This window comes from Danio rerio, chromosome 17 (genome assembly GCF_052040795.2).
Source record: "Danio rerio strain M-AB ecotype USA chromosome 17, GRCz13ab, whole genome shotgun sequence".
NCBI classification, from domain to species: Eukaryota; Metazoa; Chordata; class Actinopteri; order Cypriniformes; family Danionidae; genus Danio; species Danio rerio.
In genome coordinates this window covers 35,667,894-35,683,043 of record NC_141037.1, presented here as the reverse complement: position 1 = coordinate 35,683,043, position 15,150 = coordinate 35,667,894, and the positions used below count along the sequence as shown (strand labels likewise).

At 36.3% G+C, this 15,150-nt stretch overlaps 1 protein-coding gene across 20 annotated transcripts in view; it reads right to left on the bottom strand.

Moving 5' to 3' along the window:
• Positions 1-15,150, bottom strand: part of gphna (gephyrin a) — a 170,532-nt gene that overhangs the window by 74,899 nt on the left and 80,483 nt on the right. For all 20 annotated transcript variants that reach the window (XM_087289145.1, XM_087289148.1, XM_087289156.1 and 17 more), the window contains 3 exon segments: positions 14,956-15,050; positions 14,768-14,834; positions 1,898-2,170 (listed from right to left, as the gene is read on the bottom strand). In XM_087289145.1, the coding sequence (XP_087145271.1) occupies positions 1,898-2,170; positions 14,768-14,834; positions 14,956-15,050 (435 nt within the window).

The window sequence follows — 15,150 nt, the reverse complement described above, 5'->3', positions numbered from 1 at the left end:
ACAGAAACTGTGCTTTATTTGCAAAGGTTTTATGTGATTTTCCTGTTTTGTTGAATTTGCATCTTTGGATGGAAACCACTGTGTTTGGTTTGTAATATTTTTTTTAATAAACTGAAAATGAATATCTCATTTGTATGCACAAACACAAATTAATGTAATATGACAGTCTTTACAGCTTAAGCCAGTTTGAAAATCTGTTTAAACAAAAAAATTAAATGTTTGGCTCACATGGGACACAGATCAGACTCTGAGTGCATCTCAATCTGCTGTAGATCTACACATTGGGACATGAGAACTGCTCATTGCTTTTTTGCTTTGCTTTTTCTTTACTCCCCATCCACTCTAAACCACTTACAACTATTCGTTTAAATCAGATACAGTTGAAGTCAAAATTATCAGCACCCCTTTGATTTTTTTGTTAACTATTATGTTTAGAAATGGGTTGAAAATAATCTTTTCTCCAATTAACAGAAATTGGGCAAAAAATAACCGGGGGCTAATACTTCACACTTCAACTGTATATATCCAACTTTTGGACATCTGACCATTCACACAGGTAATTCACACATATAATTGTGTTCCTTTTTATTGTTATTATTATTATTATTATTATTATTATTATTCAGGGTTATACATTTAATAAATAGGACAGTAGAGAGTATTGACAGGAAAGTGTGGGGAGCAGAGAGAGGGGAAGGATCGTCAAAGGACCTTGAGGCAGGTATCAAACTCAGGTGGCCGTAAACACTGGAGTGCCACGTGTCGACGCACTAACCACTGTGCCACTGGTGCCAACATATAATTACGTTCTTAAACTGTATTTAAATCCAGAATTCCAAACAAAACCAAAGGATCCATTATTTTTATTCCTTAAGTGAAATCTTGTGCTGCAAACATCAATAGCTATGTTTCTATCCACATATACTCATACTGGGATTCATTCCTTTTCCGCTAGCTTAGTCTCTCATTTATCACGAGTCGCCAGAGTGTAATGAACCACCAACTATTCCGGCTTACTTTTTAAGCAGCGGATGCCCTTCCAGCTGCAACCCAGCACTGGGAAACACCCATACTCTCTTGCATTCACACAAAACAGCCACTTTTGTTTACCAACATTTAATACTGGGATTTTGTATTAAATTCTGGTTGGCGGCATTAGTCTTGTGTATATTTAGCCAACATGTAATGCAACTGTGCTACAGTTTGAATCCCAGTTCACAGGCCTTTCCTGCTTTTTTGAATTTCTTTGGACCTCAGCGTGACTTCTAGCTCTTGAGGATCTTTTGGTCTACTTCACGTTGTCAAGCAGGTCCTATTGAAGTGGTTTCTTGATTGCGAACAGGTGTGGCAGTAAATCAGGCCTTCGGTATGACTAGAGAAGTTGAACTCAGGTGTGATAAACCATACTTTTTTCCATACAGAGCTCTGTAGTTTTAGATTTTGTTTTCCCTTAAAATTAAAAACCTTCATTTAAAAACGTCATGATGTGTTTACTTGTGTTATCTTTGACTAACATTTCAATTTGTTTGATGATCTGAAACATTTTCCCAGTAATGGGTTGCAGCTGGATGGGCATTCGCTGCGTAAAACATTTGTTGCATAAGTTAGCGGTTCATTCCACTGTGGTGACCCCTGATTAATAAAGGGACTAACTCCAAAAGAAGATGAATGAATGAATCTGAAATATTAAAAGTGTGACAAACATGCAAAAAATATGAAATCTGCAAGGGGGCAAACACTTTTTCACACTATTGCATATATTTGCACCACATCTCCTGAAATGCATACTGTATATGAGACAGAAGTATTGTCTTAAGGGAATGTAAACAGATGGAACAAATATAAAATGATTAAAAATAGCATATGCTCACTGATGAGATCTGTACATAACCCTCACCTTCGCAGCAATAGCAGCTGCTGTGATGTGAGAGGACCCGCTGTCCTCGGTGGACGCCACACCACTGTCCTTCTTCTCCTCGTCCTCTTCCTCACACTGCACACCCTTGTCTTCGGTCTGCTTGTGTGGGCTGGTGGTGGGTGGAGGAGAGAGGGGCGGTGGAGGAGACGGCAGGTCCTCTAGAGCGTCGTGCACCTCTTTTACCTTGACGATGGCGTCCCGCAGCAAGTCTATGGCGTGTGGCAGAGCAGGCAGGATGAACTGGAAGCACTCCTAAGAAAGCAGAGAAAAAGAGATGTTTGAGACCCAAATCCTGGTCATTCATATTCATTTATTCTACAGAGATGCCATGAGAAAGACAAGTAAAGGCTTGATCGGACTATAATGCAAATTCCACAAATTCATTTTTAGTGTCTGCATCAAATTAAACCAGCAAAAGTGAGATTAGATATATATATGAAGAGATCATTTGCAAAAACGATAACTTTAGTTTCAATCATTTTTTTTTCCTTTCGTTTGTCTTAAATGACCTCATTAATGCACAATTTAAAAAATAATGTATGAAAATTTGTGAAAACAGAATGATCAGCTTTTGCTAATTAACTGTTCATATATAGAAAGCACATTTAATTCAGTAGTTTGATTTAATGCATAAACATACATTTATCTGAAAATAAACTTTCAAAATATGGGTATAATAATATTTTATCATCAGTCAGTGAAACTTGTTTTAACATATGGGTACATATATGTATATAGCAGGGTTCAACGCTAAGGACATTTTCTACTGGCCCGACTGGACCAGCAGTTCAGATTGTTACTGGCCCTGCCAAAATTTTCACTGGCCCCACCAAAATAAATAAAAAATAGCTATTTTTTTAGCCACATATTTTAAATAATGTGTCAAAAATAATGTCTTTGAATCTAGAATTTAAATATTTTTAAAATGTTAAAATATTTAGCAGTAAAATACAGCAGTATGGAAAATGTGCAGGTATTTTATTGCTAAACAAAAAGTGGCTGACTTAAAAGTGATGGAAAACTATGCAAAACATCACTTCATTTTTTTCGTTGTGTTGTACCCATGTAAATATCTTTTTCCACATTGTTGGAAACAGACGTTTTCTTTTAGCCTCATCATTTGATGTTGTCGTCTCTTCACTGTTCTGGTTTTTACTAGGTTGTGGAAAAAAAATAACGTGCTCACAACAACCAATCAGATAAAAAGGAACCAAAAAGCAATAGGGGGTTTACGACTTTACAGAAAACGTAGCATTCTGAGACTTAAAAGCACAAATTGTTTCTCGGTTCTGAGACTGCATTTGCACACGATTGACATAGTAGCAGGCAAATTAAAACTTGATGACAAGGCAGCACTGGCCTGATCGGGCCAGTAATGATTCTCTCTACTGTCCCGAACATCTCTCATGCTGGTCCCGGGCCATCGGGCAGTCCTTATTGTTGAGCCCTGTATAGGGCTTGACTTTAACACCATTAAAGTTTCAGTTGTGGCAGGTTAGACAGCAATGTCCACTAGCCACTTTGGCTGGTTGATAATAATTTTGAAATTGCCAGTACTGGCTTGTCACTAAATATTATAATTATAGTTTATGATCATTTGTCAATATGGTAAATATTGAGAGAATGATCACGTGCATGGGGAGACACAGGTGCGCTCCCGTTATCTTATACAAAGCAATCATGCCTTGAAGAGCGGTAAAGTCTAGATTGGATACGCGGCTGGCCGGAGGTGCGATATGCACATTAATATAGTAGCATTTTTTATGAGACTGTAAACAATAATCAATTTTTTCAGTACTGTGACGGTTGGGTTTAGGGTTGGGGGTAGGCGTTAAAAAAATACAATTTATTTGGTAATTTAATAGATTTCATAAATAATACTCGGTACAACTACTGTTTATAAGTTACTGTAAAAGTTGGGTTTAGAGCTGGGGTGGTGGTAGACATTAATAAAATACAAGAAATGGGAAATTTAATAAATAATATAAACAATTCTGGTTAACTTCCGGCCACGACCATATGTGATCTAGCGACAACCTTGAAACTGGTTTAATCGGTTCTCTTTGAATTAGACTGGATAATAAGCGATGCTCTTGCCCCTAACAGTCTTGCTGTTTTTAAGAGCTCCAGATTTGTAAGTTGCTGTTTTCGCTTTAACCATTCTTTAAACAGATTATTTAACGTTTAACATTAACTATGTACATGCGCCTGATCCTTTCATTATTGCACACGGTATGTTTTTCACACGCTTTCTTGCATACAGTTATTTTTAATATGGTTTAATTATCATCCTTTGCAATAAAATTGCTTTAATAGAAGATTAACTCTCCATTTACGTATAGTTAACTGGTTTTAGATACTGTACATGACAATCATTTTTTTTAAATGTCAATTGTTTAAGAACATTTTTTGTTAAATAAAAGTGTATGCATACAGCTATATTTTGCTTGTTTTAACAAATTATTTAAAATTTGTGGCAAGGAAATAATTAGTTTGGCGTGGAAAAGAACAATTTGGTAAATTCTTAGTGTTGAGCCCTGAAAAAACATAAATAAAACAAAATAAATAAAGACCGTTGTAGCCACTAGTGCCGTCAGTAGCAACAGGCTAGCGCAGAAATTCCATTAAAAATACGGGGGTAAAATAAACAGTCCTATTTTAAAGACATGGCGGGGGAAATAGAATGTAATGCAGTGCTTCTTGTCTAATCTGAGGCCCATGTCATATCGCAAATCTAACAGCAGTGAAGATCACGGATTTTTAAAGAAATCAGATCTTAAACGTGACAATTTTGTAATGGAAAGACAGTTCACCCGAAGCCCTTGGGCTGCCTGGAAAATTAAAAGTCTGTGTGCATATAGCCCATTGCAATGCAACATGAAACCACAACCCATTTGCTAATGCTGATTGAGCAAGGTCATTCAAAACACACAAAAAGTGAAATGAATGAGGACTCATGTGGGCATAACACAAAAATTAAACAAAGTAGTTTTAGCATGTCAAAGTCAAATGTATGCATATAAAATATATTTTTCCAATAACAACATTGTGGCTAGTGAAAATGGCGAGTGGCTAGCAAAGAGTTAAAAAAAAAAGTTAATTTCAAGCCCTGTACGTATATATACAGTACATACAATAACATACATTTAGATATATGTAACAAAAACTCAACAACATGTAAAAAATATAATGTGCAAACGTATAAAATAATAAAACATCTTTGGTTATTCTTTTTTTGGTTTAATAAACAATGACTATAAACACTAAATTGCATTTTAGTGGGCGTCTCTTCTGTAAATCGTGGTTAAAAATATATAAATGAAAGTAATTAAATATTACTTTTTCAAAATAAAATTAAACAGGACACATTTCAATTTATGGAAAGAAATGTATGTAGAGTGTAAACGGCAAGAAACTTAAATATAACTGAGATTACAATTCTCCCATTTGTTACACTGATTGCAAAATCTCATTCCAAAAAAACAAAGAAATGTGATTTTAATTTAAGTGTTTTACTGGAGAATGAAAGTATGTAATATTAAATGATCTACAAGTTACAGTATGGTCTCCTGAAACGTAAGCTCCAGTATTTTTTAAATATTATTAAGAGATCAATCTATGGTCTATCAGCATTATTCATTAAAGAAGCCAACATGAAAGCCTGACTGCAGTAAATTAACCACTGACCATCAGTACATTCTTTTCCACATCCATTTTACACAACGGACACATTTTTATAGCTTGAAGAATATTTCGCCTGAGCTATTCCTTTAAAATTTGCTGAGCAGAATTATACATACAAGAAAACTAATTAATCTGTTGTAAAGTATCTCCTCAGAGTTCCACTTTCTCTGGCTCCCGAGCTTCAAGTGTAGCATTTAGCAGTAATGTGAGGTCTTTACGGCGTAAATCCCTCTTGTTCTCCTCCAACGTAACAGGCCACTATCTATCCGAATCCCCTAATAGGATGACATACAGGCCAACCTATTGACACCAACTTAATGGAATTTCTAATACAGTTGGACATCCTCCATTTTGAGGGGCTCAAGTCCGATAAGGACACTGTGTGTGAACTGAACACAGGTGGCCAAACTCAATTGCTCTTAAAGCGCATTTCTTAAGTACTTCTGACAAGAGACATTAATAATAATGAAGGGAAGGATGGAGGCTGGTCCGGGGAGGGTTGATGTGCTGGAGAGTTTCACCCCCTCCCCGCAGGTCTGATGTGGTTGCATCTCTTCGTTTTGGTGACTCAGAGTTAAAACGAAGATTAATGTGTGGAGACATCAGAAGTCCATAGGCTACTTCATGTCCTCTTGGTGCATGTACGAATGGTCTATTTTGGTCTTCCTGGTGCAAGGTGTGTGTGTGTGTGTGTGTGTGTGCGTGCGTGTGTGCGTGCGTGCGTGTGTGTGTGTGTGTGTGTGTGTGTGTGTGTGTGTGTGTGTGTGTGTGTGTGTACAGGTTGTATAGTTGTATAATGACATGGGTATGACTTGGTTGTACTCAAATAAAATCAAAACTAACCATATGGTTTTATAAGCTCATGTTGTTCGTTTTATGGTGAACAATTCATCTGTGCATGTTATCAAAATGAAATAAAAAGTTGGCCCTGGTAATTTGTAATCTGAAATGCACTTGCAGTTTTTATTTTTAGATAAATTCTCAGATTACATCTGTCTGAGCTACTGAGGGCTAGGCTAAAATACTTAACTACACCCCTACAACTGTCAGTTTTGACAACAAGCAAAAATGGTGAGCAGGAGGTGTCTGTTAGGTTGTAATAACTCTTCTGAAAACCCATGAAAGAAATGAAATCCCTACAGTACATCCAATCAGCTCGCAGTAGAAAAAAAACTAAATATATATATATTTTTTTAATCATTGAATATTCCGTTTCTCTAGGGAAATGCAGCTTCTGGTTTGTGTGGACTTAAAAGTGGTATACCAGGTCAAACCTTGTGTCCCTATAATTCAGAATGCTTAAAAATAATACTTATTTAAATAAAAATGTTGCCGCAGGTTTGGATTTAGAGAGCCACATTCAGTTGAAGTCAGAATTATTAGCCTCCCTGAATTATTAGCTCCCAGTTTATTTTTTCCATAATTTTTGTTTAACGGCGAGCAGAATTGTTCAGCACATTTCTAAACATAATAGTTTTAATAACTCATTTCTAATAACTGATTTATTTTATCTTTGCCATGATGACAGTAAATAATATTTGACTAAGTATTTTTCAAGACACTCCTATACAGCTTAAAGTAACATTTAAAAGCTTAACTAGGTTAATTAGGTTAACTAGGCAGGTTAGGGTAATTAGGCAAGTTGTTGTATAACGATAGTTTGTTCTGTAGACTATCGAAAAAAAAATATAGCTTAAAGGGGCTAATAATTTTGACCCTAAAATGATTTTTTTTTTTTTTATTAAAAACTGCTTTTATTCTAGCTGAAATAAAACAAATAAGACTTTCTCTGGAAGAAAAAATATTATCAGATATACTGTGAAAAATTCCTTGCTCTGTTAAACATCATTTGGAAAATATTTTAAAAAGTGGGAAAAAACGGCTAATTATTCTGACTTTAATTGAAATTAGTTTTTATTACAGTATAAAATACATTACGCCTATGGAGTGTACCATGTATACAAGTGTGTGTGTGTGTGTGTGTGTGTGTGTGTGTGTGTGTGTGTGTGTGTGTGTGTGTGTGTGTGTGGTAGGAATAAAGGCACCTGAGCTCAAAAAAAAGAGAGAGTTATGGGCAACTCAGACACGCTGACCAGAGAGGAACATGCCAATATGGGGTGTGTGATGTGAAGCCATATTATTGTGAAAACAACAGATGCACACATTTCATGTCTAGTTTCCTTGATACGACAGTCAAAGTTCCAGTAGTACAGCCCTTCAAACAGAGCTGAAGAATAACAAACCATCTGAACACCAACACTGTGTCCGAACTGCAATTGATATGATCAAAGTAAAACATAAAACTCAGAACACACTGAGTAGACATCAAAAAACTAGTAGTTTTAAAAACCCTTGAGTTGTCAACTCACTTCGGCTGTGTCTGGTCCTTTCTGGGGACCACACCAAACAGACGCCAGTTGAATGAAACGATTCAATTGAATTCATCTTTATTCCTATAGCGCTTTTAAAATGTAGATTTTGTCAAAGCAGTTTAACATATAGAAGTTCTAGTAAATTCAAATTGAAACTGTGTCAGTCCAGTTTTCAGTTCAGTTAAGTTCAGTTCAGTTCAGTTTAATTTTCATTGCTGAAAGTCCAAACACTTAAGAGCCAATCCATCGATGCACAGCTCCACAAGTCTCAAATGAAAATGTACATTCAGTCCTTAATGAGAAAATGTATCTTTTCATATACCCAAGAGTGGCTGTATCTGTATTGTTGTTCCTCAAGGGGAAACTAGAACTAATAGTGGAGACATACAAATGATGTATCCAGCTGCAGACCCACACAAATTTCAGGACAAAATCCAGACCAAACAATCCAGGCCAAGCAAAACCATATACAGTTAATGATGCTTTCGTCACTTTTATTATTGTTAAATAAGCTTCATCCCAAGAATTTCAATTTGATATATATCTATACTATTTATTAACATAAGGGCCCAGTTTCACAAACAGGGTTAAGATTAAGCCGGGACTAGGCCTTAGTTAAATTAGGTTATTTAAGCCATATTTATAAAAGTGGCCTTAGAAAATTTTTTTAAAGGAGACAAAAAATGACGCTGACGTATTTTAAGACATCTCACCGCAAGTTATTTTGAGTTGAGACAGACCAAACATGCAATTTAATCTTGGTTAGCCTTAAACCTTATTTGTGAAATCGGCGGATTTTTTTTAAAATCTGATTTTTATTTTTTTAAAGAATTTAATAAACAATGCAATTTTTGACTGTTCACATTTGTTCACTTTTGATCAAGTTTTTTTATAAATGTCTACACCTACCCAAACACTAAACCTTCAGCTTACAGTAACCTGTTGTGTTTTATTAACTGTCTACACCAAACCCAAACCCATCCCCTATAGCAGGAGTGTAAAACTTCAGCATTATGACTGCCCTTAAAGGGTCAGTTATAAGTGTGAGACTGAATTAATGTTACCACTTCAATGTTCCCACACCATATATACAGTTGAAGTCAGAATTATTAGCCCCCCTGAATTATTAGCGCCCCTGTTTTCCCCAATTTCTGTTTAATTGAGGGAAGATTGTTTCAGCACATTTCTAAGCATAATAGTTTTAAAAACCTCTTTCTAAAAACAGATTTATTTTATCTTTGCCATGATGACAGTAAATAATATTTTACTTGATATTTTTCAAGACACTTCTATACAGCTTAAAGTGACATTTAAAGGCTTAACTAGGCTAATTAGGTTAACTAGGCAGGTTAGGGTAATTAGGCAAGTTATTGTATAACGATGGTTTGCTCTGTAGTTTATCGATAAAAAAAATTAGCTTAAAGGGGCTAATAATTTTGTCCCAAAATGTTTTTTAAAAAACTAATAACTGCTTTTATTCTAGCCGAAATAAAACAAATAAGACTTTCTCTGGAAGAAAAAATATTATCAGACATACTGTGAAAATTTCCTTGCTCTGTTAAAAATCATTTGGGAAATATTTAAAAAAGAAAAAAAAATCAAAAGTGGGCTAATAATTCTGACTACAACTGCATATATATATATATATATATATATATATATATATATATATATATATATATATATATATTACATATATATTTATAGAATAACTGGAATTTAATATCTGACATGGACAACACAATTGAAGCAAATTCTGCACATAAAACATTCTGCATCATTCACGCCACCCAGTTTGCCTTTACATTTACATTGTATGCAATTTCTACTTATTGTATATACTTATTGGCATTTTTGATGTGAATCATATACTTTTGCAAGCTTTGGCCAGATTTGGCCAATAGGGGTCTTGAGTTTGATGTTATAGTACTGAAAAATCTGTTTTTATTTTTTACAGCTTCAAAAAAATGACACTACATTTACAGTATGTGTATAATCTTAATACCCACAGTTTTAACAATTCTAGCAATAACCCAACCTACTTGTGGTGACTTATCAGTAGTCAGGACTGTCTTCATTTATTCAGATTTAAAACGATGATTTAGTTGAAAAATTAAGCCAAAAATTAAGCTAAACTTTTAAAATATTTTGTATTTAAAATCTAATCACAGTTTTCTTTGGATTACATCCCATTCATTTACATAAAGAAGGTGGAGTTTTTAATCTATGCCGCAGCCAGCGACCATAAGGTGACTGATACGTTTGGCTTTATTTTTCAGGAAGTGCATAATTATATAAATCTTTAAAAACTATTGACTTAAATGTCTCTTACATAAAATCTCTATAGATAAAAGTAATGGGATATTTATTACAGTGTTTTAGAATGAAAATAGTTCTCATCCTGCTTTTTTTAAAGCATTTTAGGTTGTAGTGTGTGACAAGCATGACCATTCATCCTCACTAGACATGCGCATATTTTGCCGGCGTCTATACTTGCAGCCTAATGGTGGTGTAATGATCAAATGAGAGAGGCTTTGACGAATCAGGGAACTTTATGCAATAGTCCAGAAGATCAGTCAGAGCTTTTGTCAATAGCATCCCCACACTGTAAAAAATGCTGGGTTCCACACAATTGATTTGTGTTGAAATAACATAAAGGAATTAAGTTGACATATTAGTTTTCACAAATTTAAGTGGATTGAACATAAATCATCAATTAATTTGTCCACAAAGCAACCTCAAGAATTGTGTTTCAGCTCATTTTAAGCAAGTAGTTTGAACAAACAGCAAATGTCTTTTTTGAGTGTGTAATGAAACAGTGGCAGCACGGTGGCGCAGTGGGTGGCATGATTGCCTCACAGCAAGAAGGTCGCTGGTTCAAGCCCCGGCTGGGTCAGTTGGCATTTCTGTGTGGAGTTTGCATGTTCTTCCCGAGTTTGCGTGGGTTTCCTCCGGGTAGTCCAAAGACATTTGGTAAAGGTTAATTGAATAAGCCAAATTGGCCGTAGTGTATGAGTGTGAATGCAAGAGTGTGTGGGAGTTTCCCAGTGTAGGGTTGTGGCTGAAAGGGCATCCGCTGTATAAAACATATGCTGGATAGGTTGGTGGTTCATTTCACTGTGGCGACCCCTGAATAATAAAGGGACTAAGCTAAAAAGAAAATGAATGAATGAATGAATAGCTAAAACAGAACTTCAGCATTTCCAAACTAAAATGTATCTTTAGTTTTCCAAATGGTCTGTTTTTGAAGGGTCAAACCAGCCGGTGTATAGAGATAACCATAACACAACCTATATGTATTAAAATGAAAAGACACTAGTGTAAACGACACCTCCCTCTCTCTGTAAACATGCATCTTTCTTCGTTTTAAAAGCAAGAAGGGCAAACAGAGCCGCTGCTTTTATGGGTCGTGGATGGGGACGGAGGGATGGTTTTATTTAGGAAGGGAAAAGGGGAGCACTGTAGCTGAGCTGGACCGAGCATAAAGGGGTTCTTCAAAGTTTAATCCCCTTATCGGCTCGGCTTGCGGACTTCAAAGCGGCAGTGACAGCGGAGTGCTGCGTGACTGGGGCTGATGGGTAACGGAGATTAATAGCAGCGGCCCTATCAGCACAGCTCCACGGGAAAAGCTGTAATAGGATTGGCCGCAATGTTAACACGGTACGCGAGGGTGAGCGCAAATGTGAGAGGTAAAGGAATGAAGGGGCGTATTCTGATTTTAAGGATTTTTCATTATTTATTCATTCACAAACAAAATTCCTTTGTGACAGAAAAAAAGATTGTTTCTAATTAAACTTGAATATAAATATCAGTAATAATAATAATAATAATAACTGCCCACAAGGGGTGGCGTGGTGGCAAAGTGATCAGCACTGTCGCCTCACAGCAAGAAGGATGCTTGTTCGAGCCACGGCTGGGTAAGTTGGCATTTTTGTGTGGAGTTTGCATTGAGTAAGCTAAATTGTCCGTAGTGTATGGGTGTGAATGGGAGTGTATGGGGGTTTGCCAGTGATAGTTTGCAGCTGGAAGGTCATCCACTGTGTAAAACATATTCTGGATAAGTTGGCTGTTCATTCCGTTGTGGCGACCCCTGATTAATAAAGGGACTAAGCTGACAAGAAAATTAATGAGTAAATGAATTGCACACAATAAAATACATATATGATCCTTTAGTTTAGAGATTTACAAAAGTAATTATATAAATTTTAAATCCATGACAAAGGGTAGACTTAAATTAAGAAATAAAACAACAAAGGATGTGAATAGTTCGAACGGTCTTAAAAAACTGTCCGACCAATGAGATTGGGACTTTTGTTTATGTGCCTTGACTTGGTCTAGCTGAGCATACAGCTATTGCAGATCAAATAAGAGTCGATGGAGATTTTCATTTCACTTCATTTTCTTTTATGGCTTAAAACTTTTTGCTGCAAACTTCTGAGCAGGTGTTTTTCTGATGACGTGGAAGTTAAAGAGAAGTGGTAAAGCGCAAGATAAAATTAACCCCAAAAAAAACATGAGGGGGAGTTATTCCGTGCAACAAGCGAGTGTGACAAGTATAAAGTTGTCAACATGCCCACCAGCGTTCATTCATTCATTTTTGTTTTGTATTAGTCCCTTTATTAATCAGGGGTCGCCACAGCGAAAAAAACTGCCAACTTATCCAGCATATGTTTTACGCAGCGGATGCCCTTCCAGCTGCAACCTATCACTGGGAAACACCCTTACACACTCATTCACACACACATACACTTTCGACAATTTAGCTTACCCAATTAACCTATAGCGCATGTCTTTTATACTTGTGATGGAAACCAGAGGACGCAGAGGAAACTTACGCGAACACAAAGAGAACATGCAAACCCACACAGAAATGCCAAATGAACCAGTCAAGGCTCGAACCAGTAACCTTCTTGCTGTTTGGCGACAGCACTACCCACTGTGCCACCGTGGAGCCCCGCTTACCAGTGTATTTCTGTTTTCCATTAAGTACCATCCAACAACAGGAAGTGATTTTGCGCATTGACTCAACTCATCACTAGTGAAAATTTATTAGGTATGAAACACTAAATTGGATATGAACATTTGATTGGGTATAAAACACTAAAAACAATGACGATAATTCAAAATCTTTCTGGTGTGCACAAGCCTTCACAAGGCCTTAATAGTTTTATTTTATTTTTCCATAAAAAATCTTAATCTTAAAACTATTAAATATCCCCCTCTCTCTCATCTATCTATATATCCATCCATTCATCCATCCATCCATCCATCCATCCATCGATCCATCTATCTATCTATCTATCCATCCATCCATCCATCCATCCATCCATCCATCTATCTATCTATCTATCTATCCATCCATCCATCCATCCATCCATCCATCCATCCATCCATCCATCCATCCATCCATCCATCCATCTATCTATCTATCTATCTATCTATCTATCTATCTATCTATCTATCTATCTCCTTATCCATCTATGTGTCTATAAAAACACACACATAGGCAAGGAGGTTGAAAAGAGTAACCTTTTAAAATTTGTACTTCTGTGTTCAGTTAAATGAGGGAAAAAAGGAAGTATTTGGTGATTAAAGAATAAGATATGTTTAGAAGGTTTAATCAATTTACACTTTTGGCCCGTTTCCACTGAATGGTATGGTACCAATGGTACCAAATAGAAAATTTCAGTCAAAGTCATTCTCGGGTCAACCATGGCTCGTAATCATATGTATAAATTATTACGATGTAATGTCTCGGCGGTGTATCTTAAATTGGCGCTTCCTTTGTTTTCATTCTCCTGGCCTGTGTCGCTTCTCTGTAAACCAATAGTGTTCAGCAACGCATCTGGCTCTGCTTTTTAATATCCTTTTGTTGTGCTAGGTACTCTTTTGAAATGGTACCCAAAAAGTGATATGGTTGTGGAAACAGTGGAAACGCCCAAACAAATGTACCGAACCACACCGTACCACTCAGTGGAAACTGGCCATTGTGTTGTAAGGTTGTAGTTTAAATATTTTAAAAAAGAAAAGAAAGGAAAAGTTAAGAAAATAAATATATAATATGGTGACTTTATATATACAGTAGGACATAATCTGTGCCATTGAACATTTTTAACAATATTTAGTATCACTACTGTAGTATGAAAAGTCTAGATTTTTCAGTTGATGTCTATTTTATTTTAAAATGATTTAAATTTTGTTGTTGCAGCAGAGCTAATCAATGATTAGGAAAAAACAGCAATTGAGATTAAATAGTTATCATGTTACATCTCTCTCTTTCCAGAAGTCTGCATACGTTCCTTCCAATTTCACATGGAAAACAGTAAAATCTTGCCTCATGGGACATGCTTGATTTTGTTTATTCATTCATTTTCTTTCCATTTTATTTCCATTGCTTATTCCCTTTTTTAATCAGAGGTTACCACAGCGGAATGAACCGCCAACTTATCCAGCATAGGACTTGTGGGGAAAACAGGAGCACCCGGAGGAAACCTACGCGAACATGTGAAGAACATGCAAACTCTACACAGAAATGCCTACTAACCCAGCCAAGGCTCGAACCAGCAACCTTTTTGCCGTGAGGCAACAGCGCTACCCACTGCACCACTGCACCGCCCACATACTTGATTCATTGAAGTGTATTAAATTTATTCATGTTTTTAAAAGTGAGAAAGAGAAAAACACTACCCTGCTGCCATGTTCAGAATAACTGAAGATAGGCTAATTGAAATACACAGACACACACTCATAAAAAAAATAATGAAAATAAATAAATAAAATAAAATAAAATTACCTGTGAGCCCTTCTTGCTCCCAGGTAAATTAATGATGAGCGTCTTGCCTCTGATTCCACATACGGGTCTATAGGAAGGAGATGATTCGTTTTTAATCCAATCAGTATTCAAAACACAGCGTTTACGCTCATGCATTTAAGAGTGAAAGGCAGAGTGACGCAGTGAGATGTGAGGATGTGTGCATTCACCTGGACAGCATGCCGAGTGGCGTGACATTTAGGGAGCCCATGAGCATTGCTAGAGCCATTCCTGGAGCTTCACGCTCGATCACCTCTCTGGTGGCCTGTAGACAACAACACACACACACACACACACACACACACACACACACACATTTAAGCAACATCAAGTACATAAAACATCAATCTTATCTGTTAAGAATG